The sequence below is a fragment of the Eptatretus burgeri genome, chromosome 13 (genome assembly GCF_056783735.1).
Source record: "Eptatretus burgeri isolate ZD-2024b chromosome 13, Ebu_testis_v1, whole genome shotgun sequence".
Taxonomy (NCBI): domain Eukaryota; kingdom Metazoa; phylum Chordata; class Myxini; order Myxiniformes; family Myxinidae; genus Eptatretus; species Eptatretus burgeri.
The window spans coordinates 29,310,269-29,329,424 of record NC_140973.1 but is presented as its reverse complement, the minus strand read 5'-3'; the positions used below and the strand labels follow the sequence as shown (position 1 = coordinate 29,329,424).

At 43.7% G+C, this 19,156-nt stretch overlaps 1 protein-coding gene across 3 annotated transcripts in view; it reads left to right on the top strand.

The window, feature by feature from the left end:
• Positions 1-19,156, top strand: part of LOC147014147 (atrial natriuretic peptide-converting enzyme-like) — a 131,635-nt gene that overhangs the window by 56,259 nt on the left and 56,220 nt on the right. For all 3 annotated transcript variants that reach the window (XM_085851848.1, XM_085851849.1, XM_085851850.1), the window contains 2 exons: positions 9,034-9,265; positions 9,494-9,630. In XM_085851848.1, coding sequence (XP_085707974.1) covers positions 9,034-9,265; positions 9,494-9,630 — 369 coding nt within the window. The remainder of the gene's footprint in view (positions 1-9,033; positions 9,266-9,493; positions 9,631-19,156) is intronic.

The following is a 19,156-nucleotide window of genomic DNA, read 5'->3' as shown; positions in this document are numbered from 1 at the left end:
AGCGAGGGGAGGGGGCCGAATGAGGAGGAGAAAAGGCGCTGTGGAGCGGGGAGAGAGGGGGGACAAGAGACAAGGAAGATGGCAGTTGAGGATTTGAGGAGGTGGAGTGAAGAGATGGAGGTGAGAGGGCAGTGGAGGGAGGCAGGGTGGTGGACGAGGGGGGGAGCAGTTTAGAGAAGGAGGAGTGAGGGGGATGAAAGGTGGGAGAAAGGTGAGGGGGGAATTTTTGAAAGAGGTGAGAGGGAGGCTTGGAGGGAGAAGAGTGGGATGGTTGCTTTGAGAGTGAGAGTGAGGGGTGAGGGGGTGAGTTGGCACTGAAGTTGGAAAAAGAATGGTTGATGGAAAGCGAGCATCCATGGCAAACTGTGGTTTTTAAAAGTTTTAGGTCAGAGATGCGATTTAACACAATTCTTGATGGATGCAATGAAGGCGAATTCAGAGCATGGAGAGAAGAAGCGCTGTAATAGTTGGATTTTTTAGGCAAGGAATGAAGGAGAGGTCGAAATGAGAGCAGTCTGTTAAAATAGCAGAAGAGAAGTGCATTGTGAAACAGTAAAGAGTACCACATGTGTGAGAGAGGAAGATGAAGCATTATAAGATCGTTTTTGTTGTTAATATTAATGTATGAGAGAGTTCAACAGATTAGGTCATGGAAGTGTAAAAAAAAAGAAATCGAGGAAGACGAGGAGGAAGTTAAGAGGAAGAAGAAGTAGCAGAATCGGGAGAAGGTGAGCGTGTTGTTGTTATTGTTGGGTTTTTTTTTTTTTTTTTTTTTTTTTTTTTTTTTTGAGATAAGAAAGAGATTAGTTGGGAGAATGGGGGATGTTTGGAAAGTGGGGAGGATGAAAATTGAAGGTAATGGGGAGGATAGAAATTGAAGGTAATGGGGAGAAAAAAACAAACAAACAAACAAAAAAAAACGATCGAACACCGAGTGGAACCGGTAGGCCTCAAACCTAGGACTAGGCCTCAAACACCAAGTAAGAACGTCGACAAAAATACTCACAAAATAGCACGATTTTTGAAACAAAATATACAAAATATGAAATATGAAACAAAATATATCTATATACACGTAGTTGTGCTGCTTTGTTTGCCATGATGCATGCTGTGACCACGTGATTTGAAACGGTGGGCGGGAGCGCTTTCTTCGTGCTGTACGGTTCATTGTGCTTTTCATAGTAACCCTCTCCCGCTTCGTGTCGCACTGATGTGGAGCCGCGCCGCCATTTTGCGACTCCATCTTTCTTTTTAATTTAGAAGTTTTACACCCAATCCACTCAAAATATAATCAAACCCAATTTGGAATTTGCGAGCGACGTTTTTTTTTTTGTTTTTTTCCGCGCCTCTCGTAACCAATGTTCGGGGTGCGAGCGACACCAGATGTTGAATCGGTGTCCTGCAAATTTATGGAGGTGGAGGGATTCTCATTCGATTCGTGAACACCAGTGTTGAGGATCGGCGATGGAGGAATTCTCACCCCACTCCGGACACCAGTGTTAAAGATTTGACGGTGGCGGGAATCGCACCCTACTCTTGACAGCCAAATGTTGAAGATTCGGCGTCACTTAACAGCACCACCATCTCAGGGGTTATAATGCTGGCTAATTCGGCACAGGCCTCGGGTCACGTGCCTTGGATCACGATACCAACGTACACCTCGGCCGTACCAGTTGGGGAAATAGACCCCGGCTACAGACTGGGTTTGTCAGAGACCGAGCAAAGTCTATCAGTCCGTAGCCCATTTGGTTTTAAATACGAATCGAGTGATTGTTCCTCAGCACGGCACGAATCAACTAAAGGCGGCAACTTTCATACGAATCAGCCAGATTTATTGGGGACACATCGGGGAACACAACACAAGCAAAGCATTCACGACAATGTTATAATTAATCTATAACCCGCTCTCAACTAGGGAGTTATGGATACGGGTTTTGAAGGGGACCCTAGCGAGATAAACCTTAGGCCTGGACGACATGCAGACAACATGCAGACAAGACACAGAGTACTTGGTGATGCCTCATGGGCAAGGGGAAAGTGTCAAAGGCACGAATGCGGCTCGTGACAAGCCGATGTCAACGGATTCGAGTGCCCAAACTCGAACACGCCGTGTGGCAAGATGGCACTCGTATTCCTATTCTCGGCACCACTTGCGCATGCAGCCTCGGCGTGTTCAGCCCCCGTAAGGTTGACGGCACAAAAGAGGAAGATCTATAGTATGTTCTAGCTAGCTGGTTTCTCACAAGGTCCAGTATACAAATCCAGGCCTGGCCTGTTCACCAGACTAGGCCAAATCAGGGTCTTGGGCTCCGCAGGCTGGGTCCATGGCCGAGGAGGAACAGCCGGCCAAAACCACTCTCCACAAAGCCGATCGCCGACTCACACAAGCCGTTCCCCTTGCCTTTCGAGGCGGGCCTTTCTCACGAAGCCGATTCCAGACTCTCACAGCCGTCTCCAGACCGATAAAGCAGCCAGTTCCTTTTGAAGCAGATCGCAGACTCCCACTAGCCGTTTCTTCCTTGCCTTCCCGGGGCTCGCTCTTCTGGAACGCCTCTGGGGATACGTGATTGGTCCATCCCTCGAGTCCGCAGCCGCTCTCCACAAATGGGCTGCCGACACGTCTCGCCGACTGACACTCTCAGAGCGCTGGGCGGGGCTAGTTAGAAGGAGGGAAGGAAAAAGAAGCAAGGCGCCTCTCGGTACACCACCACTGTATGAACACTGGACAAAATGTGTTTCATTCGTCAACAACCCCGTATGCTCCCTCAATGTCTCCATCTCCAGGCTACACCTCCCGACACACATGTAATGTCCCATTACCAAACAACCTGGCTAAACATGCATTTAAGGGGGGATCTGGGCTAATCCTATATTTAATAACCCACGAAGGGCCCATTTCCGCAACAATACGTCCACAAAGTATGGCTTAGCGTATAATACTGTTCCGTAACACTCTTTCGACCTTTTAAGACCCTTCTGACACTTTTGACTCTTCAACCCCTTTAGATCACTTAAGACCCTTCTGACACTTTTGACTCTTTGACCCCTTTAGACCACTTAAGACCCTTTAAACCCTAACTACTATTGGAACATATCCTTTCAAATTTTATTCCCGTTGACCCCGTCAGCCTTTCGACCCCTTCAGACCCTTTAAACCCTTGGACCTTTTAAGACCCTTTAAACTCTTTAGATCCTTCAGACATCCTTCGACATTTACATCCTTTAGACCCTAACCACTTTTGGGACATACCCTTGAGACCTCTCGACCCCTTAGACCTGTCGGCCCTTTAGACTCCTTTCGACATTTAGGCCATTTATACCCCTTTAGACCTTTTAAGACCGTTTCAGTCCTTTTGTGATCCTTTTAGTCCTTTTAAGACCCTTTGAACACTTTAGATCCCTTTAAACCTCTTCGATCCTTAGACCCTGGTGTATCCATTGGGGTTTAAATGGGTTTAAGGGTTCTTTCACTGGACAAAAAAGAATTCAGGACATGCTCATCCTACATAGTTTTCACTGCACAAATACAATCGTATTATCAGGCCTCTCAGCCCACCCAGGTCCATAATCTTTCATTGAATCAAACTGAAAATGAACTTTATCACCAAATGCACCTCAACTATGACCACCCTCCATCGGGAGATGAGTGCCTGTCCCACTTCGGACTATTCATATGTAATGCAATGATGTTTGCTGACTCCCACCGAGACAGAAAGTGACCTTGGGCCAATGATAGGGTGAACAGAGTAGAAAGAGGATGTTCAAGAGCAGCAGAGCAGGTTATTAGGACACATGCGCTGATGCCATCTGGGCCAGTCACAAAATCGGCATTGTGTGTCGCCATTGACTCAGAGTGGACGCTCTAACCATTATGCCACTGAGTTTGGTTTGAACTCTTCTTTCGCAAGGTAATTTGATGTCTCTGTTCCCCACTGTTTTGTGCTTCCCTCTTCCGCCCCTCTTGTCTCCTCGTCCCCTTGTTATACGTTCTGTGTGTTAGCTTTTATACGAGCCTCGACATTGTATATTTTTTTAAAAACCCCCAAAAAAACAACCTCTCCACCTTCTCAGGTGAGAAAGGCACAATGTCCAGGAGCTGATGAGTGCTAGTTCGTTGGATAGATACAAGAAGCAAGGGGTTGAGTCTGTGAGATTTTGAAGCAAACGTGGAATTGAAACATTTGGCCTTCTCACAAACATAGTCTGCTGTGGATCAGTTGAAATAAGGACAGTAGTGGTAAGAGAGCATTAACCTGAGACGGACTTGAAAAAGCACCATGATATCTTTCAGGAAGAAGATAGGTTCAAGATGTCAGCATTGAGGTTGGCCAGTTCATTTAATTTCCATTATGATTTCCTTTGTAAAACACTACTTGTGTGATCTTAGAGCACTACTTACCTTCATGCTTTCAACAACTCTTGCTGTATGTTCAACCACCTTGTGATGGGTCTTATTTTGGTAGAATGTGGGATCCCAAAGAGAATTCCAGTTTACATGGAGTGGAAGCACAGGTGTTATTACCCTCTTGTCTGTTTGTCCAACTCTTCTCCTACCATAACAATATATGTTCCCTGAGAAGGAACTTCAATGCAGGAGGAGGCCTAAGGTCCATTAAGGACTGCACGAGTATTTCCATCCTGTAGTTGTTTGTCCATGCTTTATCCTTTTTATATGCTGCGTACCATTTTAAAGCAGCAAATACCATTTTAAAGTCTTTGGTATGACTTGGCAGGGGTTTGAACCACTGACCTCCCAGACTCAGAGTGGACGCTCTAACCATTATGCCACCGAGTTTGGCTTGAACTTTTCTTTCGCCCGGTGATTCGATGTTTTATATACATCATGTAACAGGATGATTGGAAGTATATTTGATGGAAAAGCCATCCTGAGCCATACATCAAGCCTGTACCTTTACCTCTCAGGCCTCAGGCTAGTTTATTTAGTGTCACGAATCACGATAATGACTTTGCTGAGGTTTTTCTCACCATCCTTCACAAAGCAAATATTTTTACGATGTGACAAAATTATCTCCTGTTCTGCTCCAGCACAGGGCAGCATTCAAAAAGACAATCATAAGTCAATGGTGAAAAGCGTCATGTCGTCCTATTGAAGGTTGCAATTCAACACGGTACCTAACAACCAATACGGCCACACGCACCCTTCCCTAACGCCATGCACGATGCAGCAGGGTGGATGAGAAATAGGCACCCTCCATGCCCTATGGTGGATTTGGAATTTAATTGGAAATTTTGGGTCTTTTTGTATCGAGTAAATTGTCAAGTTGAGTTGTGATACAGCACCGATTAGAGATATTTGGTGATTAAAAAGGAAGCAGTTTGAGATCTGGCTATTGTTGTGTCTGGTGTGATGATTGTGGTACCTGCGATTTATCATGTTGTGCACATCTCACATACACAGACACCTTGAGGTGTTACAGCCTACTACCACTAGATGACAGCAGTGGCGGGTGCATGTTTTGATCAGTGAGGGCTCGTTATCAGCAAGATTTCAGGGACCACTTTCTCACCAAGACAGTTCAAATAAATGGCTGCAATGAAGACTGGAAATGCTAATTTGTTTCAAGTGTTTCAGCAAAAAATTTGGAAAACACCCTCCGACCTTGTTATTTCAACTCCATACATCTTTATTAAGGAACCGAGCAAGAAGGCAATGCAATCCACTTAACATTCGTCATTCTGACGTCTCCCCATGCTTCCCCCCTCTTGTCCTTTGCTCTTCCCTGTGCATACTTTCATGTTAATCAATTATGCTTCAAGGACAAAAAAAGGTACATATCAAAATTGACATGTTTTAGTCAGTTACAAAATGGATTATATAATACTTGCAGGATACCTGTCTTTGACGGATTGGGGATTGTGGGCTTTGTTACTCACTGATTGAGTCAGGCTTATTTTATGCGAGAACTTCCGGGTGCACTCTACATTCCTGGTTCATCCATCATATGCATATATGACCAACCACATTCCAGTCCCAACTCTAGAGCATCCGACATAAAGCTGGCCACGTGAAACACATGGTTGGGCTACATAGAGTCCTGCTTGGTGCAGCGTTTGTCCTTGTGCCTTGTTCATTGACAGGACGAATGAGAGAGATACCGGGAATTGGAGCCGCTTGAATTAAAATGGACAGTCACTGGGAATGAGTGGTATTCGGGGAATCAACACAGCCGCACGACCAACCAAGTTCAGTTTCATAATTTTGGAGCATTCAGATTGCGAAGAAGCATGATTGGTGTAGCGACTTTCAATTTCAGCTGATGAGGTGGCATGCCTGAAGGATGTAGCGAGCTCAGAAACTCGACAGGGTAGGTGAACGATTTGATCCACCTCCAGAACAGTGTCAATGGATTTATTGGCAACTTCGTCACTGGGCACATGTTCCAGTAGTCGTTGATTCAGCGTATGAACGACGTCGTTTCTTTGGACTAGTATTGCCTGTTGCGACAACCAATTGGTGTCTCCATAATTTTGTGAAAAATTAGGAAACAAACTGTTTATCAAATCGTTTTCAGAACTCACGGCAGCCACTTTTTCATCAAGGGGGATGAGACCGTCACCAGTTTCAGGTTCGATTTTACCATCATCGATGTCAAGCAGAAGAGTGGTGAACTTGGTGTGCACTGTGTTCTCTTCATAAGCACATGCGCATATTGGTATGGAGGGTCATTTTTTTTTTTAACATCTCGCCACAGCACTGACGATTTTAGACTCGCATTGACTTGATCGACTCGAGTACCCTGCCAAATTATGGGCAAAGTTTGTCTGAAATCACCGGCTAGAAGAACTGTCACTCTACCCATGGGTGAACTGTTTTGTCGAATATCTTGGAGAGTCCGGTCAAGTGCCTTAAATGCCTGCTTGTGTGACATGGTACATTCATTCGACCCACACGATCAAATGACAGCGTTTGAGGAGCATACCTATTTTGGAATCATTTTTCACATCAGAGTCACACGACCCAAACTGGACTTTCATTTTAGCATTGCTGCAACTTTGTAGCAGTAGGGATACAAAATCAAACACACATATCTCGTTTTTTGGGGTGGTCGCGAGACTACCGTTATTCTCAGGTTTCCCGTCTGTCTGTATGTATGTAATGGACAGCTCTGGAGGTCAGAGGAGTCAACCGATTTTGATGAAACTTCACTGGTAGGTTTATACCAGGATCTAGTTGTATGCTTTTGAGCACCGTTGCTATGGACGCCACCGTTGCCTTGCAAAAGGGACTTTGAAATTTTTGAAAAAATCCGAAAAATATTTTTATATATATTTTTTTGAAAATCAAAAATCGGCTTCTGTGCTTTTATGCGCACTATAATCAACCTCTTTGTCAAAAAAATTCAGCCCGATCCATCAAAAACTGTATGACTAGTATGCAATTATATAGCGACCACCAATGTCGCCTACTGGCTTCTCTCTCTCTCTCTCTCTCTCTCTCTCTCTCTCTCTCTCTCTCTCTCTCTCTCTCTCTCTCTCTCTCTCTCTCTCTCTCTCTCTCTCTCTCTCTCTCTCTCTCTCTCTCTCTCCCAGCTCTCTCTCTCTCTCTCCCAGCTCTCTCTCTCTTTCTCTCTTTCTCTCTCTCTCTCTCTCTCTCTCTCTTGAAACGGAATTGGCTATTCCTAAAATAGAATATAATTTCAAGGATTGCTGCAAATGATGTTAATTTCATAACATCCTACATTCAACTTCATTTAAATTGTAAACCTCAATATATCGTTCCCTTACCTGAAGTAAGAACCTTAACCTCCAAGCAATTGAATTGTTTCCTGACTGCACGGATCATCAGCTGGGCACCGTTCTTCATCAAGGTTTCAGTCCCTGAAAACACAATTGACAACATAACGTAAATTTATCAAAAAACTAATTTAGTACAAAAGTGTACAATGGAAATAAAAAAAATTATTTCGATGCTTAAGATCGTGGATCATTACACAGCAGTCTGTGTACATAATAGTCAGAAGCACCTAACTACAATTGTAGTAAAAGGTTGGACCGTATTACTACAGTACCAAATGAGTATCAGAATAATGGAAATATGACATGATTCATCCTTATAGTAATAGACAAAGTGGACTGAATGTTTACCTTTCCCTGAATAATTTTTCTTCACGGGTCAACGTCAAAGCACCACCGGGTCACGTGAGCACCCTTAAACGTCTCACGTTAACGTTCTTCAAAAACCCTAAACGGACACTTCTTCGCTGGTATCCTCAAGTAAACCTGCCTAAGGCATACTGCGTGCATGAATCTAGGTTTTGACAGTGGTGATTTCGGTGTATTAACCCTAATAGCTAACAGAAGTAAGGTGGGTAATATTTCCATGACGTCACAATGGTAAAACTGCAAATGCGGAATCCACGAATGTCACGGGTAGAAACCCTCACATAATTTCCTCCTTCTGCTTTAAACTCAATCTCTCTATATGTTCATTCCAAACAGGATCATTCCAATCACAAATTAATACGATACCATTAATGTAACAAAATACAAACACTCGTGAGGTTAACGGATATAGACGCCATTCTCACACGGCACCCAATACAGCAGAATCTGCCGGTGAAATAGAACGGACACAAAACACTTTGTACGGATCGAAAATTGAAATCATAATTGTATTGAGAAATTTATGAAACCTCCCACCCACCTTAGAATGGATAAAAGTGGAGTCGTTCAGGTGGAAACTCAAAATCACAATTTTTTTGAGATGTGATCAAACCAGCAAATGTTTCTGCTGAACTCGTTATTGTGTTTACTTCCGGATTGGGAGCGGGTTTTGTACGGATCGAAAGTCAAAATGAAATTGTATTGAAATATTTATGAAACCTCTCACCCACCTTAGGACATTTACTGGGACCCCAAAACACTCCACAAAAGGTTTGATGCAGCTTGCCACAAAACTGAGAGAGTTGTCCAGGGATGGATGGATGGACAGACACTCTTGCTTTATAATATCAATAAACAGCTTGGATTTTTGATCTATAATACTGTACTCAGTCTCTTTTTCTTTTCCAGGACTCTGTGAGCCTGTTGACCTCCATCTCTGTGAAGCCCTACCCTATGGTCTAACAAGATACCCTAATGTACTTGGGCATCACAGTCAGGGTGAAGCAGGCAGCAGCTGGGAGGCTACTCTTTTCCCAGCACTTGCAAACACAGCTTGCCACCCTCAGCTACCCTTCTTGGCCTGTACTCTGCTTGCTCCACCATGTGAACCTGGATCACAGCAAACAAAGTTACCCTGCAGGTATGCTCTCAAAGGCAAGGCCATGGCACACAAGTCATGTAAGATAACATGTGATCAGTATTCCTCATGCAGTGCTGTTAAAACAGTTGGATAGCTGGAGTTTATCCTCAATTATTTTGAATAACCAGTGAGCAATTCAAAATCAAAATAATGACTAAAGACTTGCATCATTTAGTGCAATAAGAACCAAGATGCCAATATGCTTTCTTTATGTCTCTATTTCCCCAGGTCCTTGTGTGAGGAGGTCATGAAAGGTTGTGGTGGTGTGTTGAGGGCAGCTGGCCTGGTGTGGCCAGTAGGTGCAGACTGTGCACACTTGCCTGACCTCAGTAAAACTTGTTTGCTACCGGAAGACCCACCTGTAGGTAATTTAGAAGGCAATTTTGGTGAACTGTATTGTTGTAGCCTGTCGCTTTGTCGCATTAAAATATTATTTCTCAAACTATCAGGAAATCGCTGAAATTCCGCGTAATGTCCAGTGTAATGTGGCATACAATTTCAATCATAATGCTGTATGACACACACACACACACACACACACACATACACACACACACACACACACACACACACACACATACACACACACACACACACACACACACACACACACACACACACACACACACACACACACACACACACACACACTGGAGGTGGATACTTTGAAACCGGGTAGGTCTCCATTTGACCCAACAATTATACCCATGTGTGGAGATGGCAGTCAACAACTTGCACACACAAATATATATATATATATATATATATATATATATATATATATATATATATATATATATATATATATATACACGTATATACATATATACACACACACACATATATATATATATATATATATATATATATATATATATATATATATATATATATATATATATATATATATAATATTGTGAGGCCTACCACTTTGCGGCTGAAGTGTTGTTGTTGTTGTAAAACGTTTCCACTTCACAACAACAGCACTTACAGTTGACAGGGGCAGCTCCAACAGGGCAGATCCACAAAGAACAACTGTCCATCTACCACCCAGATGATTTTTCCACGCTATGTGCTTCAGCACTCGGCATCCTGTTCTGTGAGCTTGTGTGGCCTACCACTTTGCGGGTGCAGTGTTGTTGCTGTAAGACGTTTCCACTTCACAACAACAGTACTTACAGTTGACAGTGGCAGCTCTAGCAGTGCAGATCCACAAAGAACAACTGTCCATCTACCACCCAGACGATTGTTCCTGACTGTTATGGTGTTATGGTTTGTTCTTTGTGGATCATGCGGTTTTAGCGTGGGGACATAATGCACGGTTATTCTCACCATTACAGTCAGGAGTTGCGTCTGATGTATAAATGACGAATCTGGTCATCATTGCTGAGATATTTATTGGTAGGCTGTCCTAATGAGGGCAAATAAGCCCGAAATCTGGATAAGTGGCTCTGTTTGATGTTTAACTGATGTTGACCATGTAATCTTTGTCTGTTTGACAGTCGCCAGGCCGAGGCCTCTGTGTTGGAGGAGACGCTTTGGTGTAGGACGATGTCAAATGGAGATATCAGGATAGTGCTCATCACACTCCATGTGTTTCGATCTATATATATATATATATATATATATATATATATATATATATATATATATATATATATATATATATATACATATATACAGTGGGGAGAACAAGTATTTGATACACTGCCGATTTTGCAGGTTTTCCCACTTACAAAGCACGTAGTGGTCTGTAATTTTTATCAGAGGTACACTTCAACTGTGAAAGATGGAATCAAAAACAAAAATCCTGAAAATCACATTGTATGATTTTTAAATAATTAATTTGCATTTTATTGCATGAAATAAGTATTTGATCACCTACCAACCAGTATGAATTCCGGCTCTCACAGACCTGTTAGTTTTGTCTTTAAGAAGCCCTCCCATTCTCCACTCATTACCGGTATTAACTGCACCTGTTTGAACTCGTTATCTGCATAAAAGACAGCTGTCCACACTCAATCAATCAGACTCCAACCTCTCCACAATGGGCAAGACCAGAGAGCTGTCTAAGGACATCAGGGACAAAATTGTAGACTTGCACAAGGCTGGGATGGGCTACAGGACAATAGGCAAGCAGCTTGATGAGAAGGCAACAACTGTTGGCGCAATTATTAGAAAATGGAAGAAGTTCAAGATAACAGTCAATCTCCCTTGGTCTGGGGCTCCATGCAAGATCTCACCTCGTGGAGCCTCAATGATCATGAGAAAGGTGAGGGATCAGCCCAGAACTACACGGCAGGACCTGGTCAATGACCTGAAGAGAGCTGGGACCACAGTATCAAAGAAAACCATAAGTAACACACTACGCCGTCATGGATTAAAATCCTGCAGCGCACGCAAAGGTCCCTCTGCTCAAGTCAGCGCATGTCCAGGCCCATCTGAAGTTTGCCAATGACCATCTGGATGATCCAGAGGAGGAATGGGAGAAGGTCATGTGGTCTGATGAGACCAAAATAAAGCTTTTTGGTTTAAACTCCACTCGCCGTGTTTGGAGGAAGAAGAAGGATGAGTACAACCCCAAGAACACCATCCCAACCGTGAAGCATGGAGGTGGAAACATCATTCTTTGGGGGTGCTTTTCTGCAACGGGGACAGGACGACTGCACCGTATTGAGGGGAAGATGGATGGGGCCATGTATCGCGAGATCTTGGCCAACAACCTCCTTCCCTCAACAAGAGCATTGAAGATGGGGCGTGGCTGGGTCTTCCAGCATGACAACGACCCGAAACACATAGCCATGGCAACTAAGTAAGAAGCATCTCAAGGTCCTGGAGTGGCCTAGCCAGTCTCCTGACCTGAACCCAATAGAAAATCTTTGGAGGGAGCTGAAAGTCTGTGTTGCCCAGCGACAGCCCCGAAACCTGAAGGATCTGGAGAAGATCTGTATGGAGGAGTGGGCCAAAATCCCTGCTGCAGTCTGTGCTAACCTGGTTAAGAACTACAGGAAACGTCTGATCTCTGTAATTGCAAACAAAGGTTTCTGTACCAAATATTAAGTTCTGTTTTTCTGATGTATCAAATACTTATTTCATGCAATAAAATGTAAATTAATTATTTTAAAATCATACAATGTGATTTTCAGGATTTTTGTTTTAAATTCCGTCTTTCACAGATGAAGTGTACCAATGATAAAAAATTACAGACCTCTACGTGCTTTGTAAGTGGGAAAACCTGCAAAATCGGCAGTGTATCAAATACTTGTTCTCCCCACCGTATATACACACACATATAAAACAGGGGAAATATATATATATATATATATATATATATATATATATATATATATATATATATACACACAAATATATATACATAGTTACGGCCCAGGGTTTGGGGTTCGCCACAAATTACTCCCAACCTTCGGTCATGCAGGCCGACATTCTGCGGATAACTCTGCGGCCCGGCAGGTTGTAAAGCAACCACAGACGTCAATCAACTGGTGAAATCTCCGAGTGTTCCTCCATCTAACGCTGTTTACCTGGGGGCAACGTGGCCCAACAAACCAAGGCTTATGTCCTCAGTGTGCATTCAGATTTCTGCTGAGCTGAACAGAGAGTGCAACGTTGGATATTTAATGGAGCAAAATAGTTTGGGTAAAACTTCCCGGCTATCGCTAGTGCAGACTGTGTGTACCCAATAGGGAAAAGACAGGTTGGAAGATAACATGTATGGGTTTATTTATATTGGGGGTGTATGGGGGAAATTTATGTAGCACATATATACAGAAAGGTTTTATTCATAAAGAATGGCAATGCACATATTCAGGGTGTTTGTGAGGTTGCGACACATATAAAACAGGGGAAATATGTATAGTATGACATGTATGTCCAGCAAATGGAATAGAGACACAGAGCAGAACTTGTTCCCTTGATACTTATGAGCCCCTTCCAAAATTTTCCTTAACTATTCACACGTGAGACATGATGCCAATCCTAATCACAACCAGAGAAATGTAGAGAAAGAAAAGTAGATAAGATATCCAGCAGAGCATGGGTACAGCTCCTTCCCACCTTATTCAAATGCATGCAAGCTCGTACTGCGTGCAGACTCATGTAATGGTGGCTCTCGCTGTCCAAGCAGGCAAACGTGAGCGCAGGCTTGGCCAAAGGACTCGTGGTAAGGAGAGCTTGATAAATCAAACGCCAGGTAGATCAAGATGCTTGGTCGATCAAACGCTTGGTAGATCAAGATGCTCGTTGGGTCAAACACCCGGTAGATCAAGATGTTTGGTGGATGAAATGCCTGGTAAATCAAACGCTCGATAGATCAAGATGCTCAATGGGTTGAACCCCGAGTAGAACGAACACTCGGTAGATCAAACGCCCGGTAGATCAAACGCCCGGTAGATCGAACGCCCGGTAGATCGAACGCCCGGTAGATCGAACGCCCGGTAGATCGAACGCCCGGTAGATCGAACGCCCGGTAGATCGAACGCCCGGTAGATCGAACGCCCGGTAGATCGAACGCCCGGTAGATCGAACGCCCGGTAGATCGAACGCCCGGTAGATCGAACGCCTGGTAGATTGAGATGCTCAGAAAAATTGCTTCAATGCCCCTTGTTCAATGTCTTCCATGTCCTCTCGCCTCTCCTCTCACATCAGAAATCAAGCTAATCAGTTGTTCTTTGGAGTGCACGATCACACTCTTTATACATCCTCTCACCATGAGGGTTGAGCTAATATGTTGTTTCAGGAACACTCATCTTATGCTGAACAACATGACATGCGCATGACGTCAGCTACAACAGTTGCAGTTTAATGATCCTGCAGCTCTGAATGTGTTGTTTTCCAAGTAAACATAAGAACCAAGAGACCACTGCAGACCTAATAATTACCTCTATTGTGTCCAAATGGGGGTTTTTTTGCATGAATTGAAATAATGATTCCATTTACTTTCCACGTGTTCAAGCACGGCTTACAAATCCTTTGTACAAGTCAAACGGTAATATATGGTCCATTGTTTTGAAGCAATGGTGATGCATGATGCATGACGTGTGGACTCATGACAGGGGTCATCTGTGACGTGGAATGGAAAAGGAGGGAGGGGGAGGTTTGAAGGGCAAATTACAGGATCGACAGGCCATGAGAAGCTAGGGCTTGAAAGGTGAACAATGGCAAGTGATTGGCGATGGTTGAGTAGGTGGAGCCATCTAGGGTTCCATAGATGGAGGGAGAAGAGAAAAACCGAACATTCTGACTGACTATGCATATTCTTCCCAAAGTCCATCCACACGAAAGTTGGGAAATCTATCTCACATAAACTAAAGAAATAGCTGTGGGGGAAAATCCTACATGTCTTTGAATGCATATGGTGGGTCTTTTCCATCACTGCAACAATAGAATAATATATATATATATATATATATATATATATATATATATATATATATATATATATATATATATATATATATATATATTGTTACAGATATGGAAACCATAAGCATACAACATCCAGATGTCCCAAAAGTCAGTTATTTCGTTAAGTATGTGTGTAGTCAGATTCCTTTCCTTTTGTCTAGTGGGAGAATCAAAGGCGTGCGTTGCAATTTATTTTTAGTTAGGTTATTAAATCTTTACATCCAACAAATCCTCCAACAAGCCATCTAACAACCATCCCATCTGCATGACCCCTCGGTCCAATACGATCCACCACCAACCAGCTGCCTTCTCGCACCCTGACGTGCCAAGGCAAGATCTCGCGGTTCCGGTTTCTCAGCTCCCGCGAACGTTGTAACTCTTTCACGACGACCTTTGCAACATTGATACTGTTACTCGTCAAGTATGAACCCGCGTGGAAGAGTGGCTGGGGTTTCCTGGCAGGGGCCGTTGCAGCGTTGATACTGTTACTCGTCAAGTATGACCCCGCGTGGAAGAGTGGCTGGGGTTCCCGGCAGGGGCCAAGGCCCCGCCCCGGAAAGGTATGCCGTGGGACCCCGTCAAATCAAAGGCAGACAGCGAGGTGTGTTCACCAAGGCCCCTCCCCGCTGAAGGAGGTCCATAAATTCCTGAGCACTCTCTGAGGCAGGGGTCTTTTTGGGGTCTTGGAGAGTCTTTTTGGTGGGTCTTTTTGGAGAGTTTTGTTGGGTTTTTGCTGTCACAAAAGGGTTTTTGCTGTGATGAGGGTTGAGCAGAAGGTCGTCGAGGCGGCGAACGTGTCGCTGCTGGCCCTCTACAAGGAAGGAAAGAGCGACCCTGACCCCCCTCCGTGGACCCCAGCCATTCACCACCCGAGCTCTGCCACGAACATCGAGTCCCACATGTGCGACTGGGGACCAAACCAGCGACCATTGTCAGGTGCCACAGCACGCAGTACCCCCTTTCTCCAACGGCCAGGTACACAACCGAACTCTGACCCCCAGCTTGTCTCTCTCCTCAGCTGCGAAGGTTCAATAAAGAACTCTGGGTTTCTTTTCATTTGTGTGTGTATCTGCGTGTGGGCCCGTCTTTAAGTAGAACTGAATAAGTGTTTTTGGATCATTGTAAATACTTCTTGCATATTCGCATTAAGTCTTGCTTTGTGTCTTCATTTACTGTAAATAAAACTTGTTAGAAATGTTCCCGGTTCGTTTCCATCCCTTCTTGAATTGGTCCAGCATGGTTCGGATCTGAGTTTAGGCGGGTTTTTATCCCCGATAATTATCCCGGATTATAATCCGTTCATTCCAGCTAGCACGGCTTTGGCAGTTTCCGCTCAGCTGCAACCGACCCGGAGTTGGTAGTCAGTGACCCGGTTTGAGTGACCCGGTTTGAGCAAGACGTGCCGAGGGCGTGGTTTCCCCGGATGTCGAAATCGCGTAGTTAATTAGGTAAATTGGTTTTCGATAAACAGACCCTATGCTACGCAGTTGAGATATTGGCGTCCACTGTTGGTTCAGTGACCCGCCAGCTCACGGAATTATCCGGAGCGACGGCCTACAATCCCAGGGAGTCTGGTGGGAGACGGCATGACCTCCCCCACCTAGCGGTCGTTCTCGCCACCGACCCCAGCCCACAACAATATTTTACAGCTGAATGAGGTTAAAAGTCCAACAAATGTTTAACTAATGAAATTGAATGAACCTTTCATGAGATTATTTCATGAGGTTTTAAAATATAACTTGTTTTTTGTATCTTCACAAACTACTCCAAAGCGATAAAGCTAAAAAATGCAGATAAAATGTGAATAAGTTCGATTAACAGAGATAATTAAATGATTCTCAGTTGCATAAATATTCAACTTGGTCAACTAACAAGGCAAACATGAAGACCAAGGAGCTTTCGAAATAAGTCAGACATAGAGTGGTTGAGAAGCACCGTTCAGGAGAGGCTTATAAGAAGATTTCAAAGTCTCTCATTATCCGTTTGAGTTTGGTGAAATCCATCATTAAGAAGTGGACGACGTATCATACCACTCAGACTCGATCCAGATCAGGTCGTCCATCCAAACTCAGCAGTCGGGCAAGCAGGAAACTGGTTCAGGATGTCACTGTAAATCCATCAATGACTTTGAAAGATCAGCAAGGTTATATGTCCAAGATTGGGGTCAGTGTTCATCATTCACAAATCTCCCATTCCCATCACAAAGTTGGCCTCTATGGACAGGTGGCAAGACAGAAGCCATTACCCTCCCTCTATCGAGTGCAGCCTGTGGCTGCTGGTTGCATCATTGGTTGGGACGCGGCTATGCCGCTGATGCAGTGTCCCCCTTACCAGTACACTGGTGCTCATTTTGCCGACCTCGGAAGGATAACAGGCTGAGTCAACCTCCTGGTGTATTTTAATTCAGCGGCCAACAGGGCTTGAACTCAGGACCCTTGGATCCCAAGCCGCCACCCGAACCACTAAGCCAACACCAGGCTAAGCCATTACTGAAAAAAGACATCTAAAAGCTTGTATGGAGTTTGTGAAAAAACATCTTAATGATACTGTCGGTATGAGGAGAAAAGTTTTTTTTATTCAGACAAGACAAAAGTTGAAATTTTTCGTCTAAATTCAAAGCGTTATGTCTGGGGCAAATATAACACTGTGCATCGCCCAGTCAACACCATCCCCACTTGGCCAACGGTATACGTCAGATTTTTTGGTACTTAATCAACCGGCTTGACACAAAGCTACAAGAGGTCTCATATGAAAGATGGGGATTTCAGTAACTCATTTTGCCCTGTTGTCCTCATTTTTGGGTGTGCGGCCCATGAAATATTAACACCTGAAGGATACCCCCATTAGAAAATTTTGACCATTTCCGAAAATCAGTGAATTAGCCATAACTACAAAGCAATGCGCCCTATTTTTACATGATTGGTATTGAATTGTACAGAATGAGCAGGGGAATGCCTCGAGTTACGTAATGGAATACTTTGTGATAAATATATGTACATTTGAGTGCTTTTAATAGAAAAAAAGACGTAATTTCTGGACCGCTAACTTCGAAAATCATCAACTGCAGAAACAAACATCTGCCAATTGTCATATTTTTATTTTATTTTATATGTGTTCAGTTTACCGTATCAATATAACGAGAATATTTTGAAACAAATTTCTACTAGCAAATTATACGATATAGTGACTGAAGTTTGCACAAGTGATGTGATAACTACATGTTACACCAATACACATTGTTCTACGAGAAATGAACTAAAACATATATTTTGAGCGAGTGTCCTCGAAATGTTCAACCATCACTGTCCGTGCCATTTTGGTCACCATGTGACCGTTCGTTGCCACACTGCCTGTCACTGGTGGCACGTCTTGACTTTTCATGAGCTCATCATTGCTGACTGCTGTCATGAATGAACCGCCGGAGGCCATCATAGGGAATGCAGAAACCATGGGAGCTCAGTACGTCGATAATATCTCGCTTGCCGTATGCATGGTGAAATTGTGCAGCTAGGCCTAATTGCAGAGGCATGATCAAATCTCGTCTAACACAATGAATGGTAGTTTCAACCAATGAAAGAACTTTACGTTGTTTGTTGTCGTTCAGTAGGTACGTCTCGTCAGCTGTATCAAATGCCTCTTTGTTTTTTCAACATCAACATCGCCATACAAAGAATGTTTTCAACATCGCAGGCAGAGCTTTTTCCGATGAATCCATACTGATATCACCAGGTGTTGGGTATTCGGTTGTTGCCATCATCTGACTAATTTCATCACGAATATCTCCAACTACTTTGTGGAGAGCTGACTTACTGGAGTCCAACTGGTTATCGTCCTCTGGCAGCATGGCGTCTGTTTCCATTTGGCTTTGACTGAAGTCTTCCTTGAGTTGTGCAAATGCTCGAACTGCGTCGCCCAATGACACGTGGCTGCTCATGATGATACTTGACTTTGATTGCCCACGTTGTGAATGAACAATGATAGCATCTCCATAGTGATGTTTTAGTTGCCGCTGTAGTTTTTGTGTAGTGTATGAGGTTTCTTCATTGTCCCCTAAGATAGTTTTGAATCGATGTAATAGATTCTTCATTTTGAAGGCTTTCCCTCCTCTAAGGTCGGTATCTATCTCATCAACAAGATGGGAGAAGGCATTTTGATGTTCATCAGATTCAGGTACATCTTGCTGGTATTGCCCAGAGCTCATGTTGTGGGTGCTGATGCATGAAGTCATGCAAGTACGATGACATATAGCATTTTTTGCAAACAGGTCCTCGCCTTCAAGAAGACCAAGCATATCCTGATCGTCACGTGCTTCTGCTGCTTTGCGAACTGTTGCTTGTCTAGGTCCTGTTCGGACACGGTGAAGTTTATCACGTTTCCTGGAATGACAGATGAAACCGGTTGACCAATCAGTCATCTTGTGGGTATTTGCTCACATGTGTTTAGGCTCCACAATCTTTGGTTTCTCCT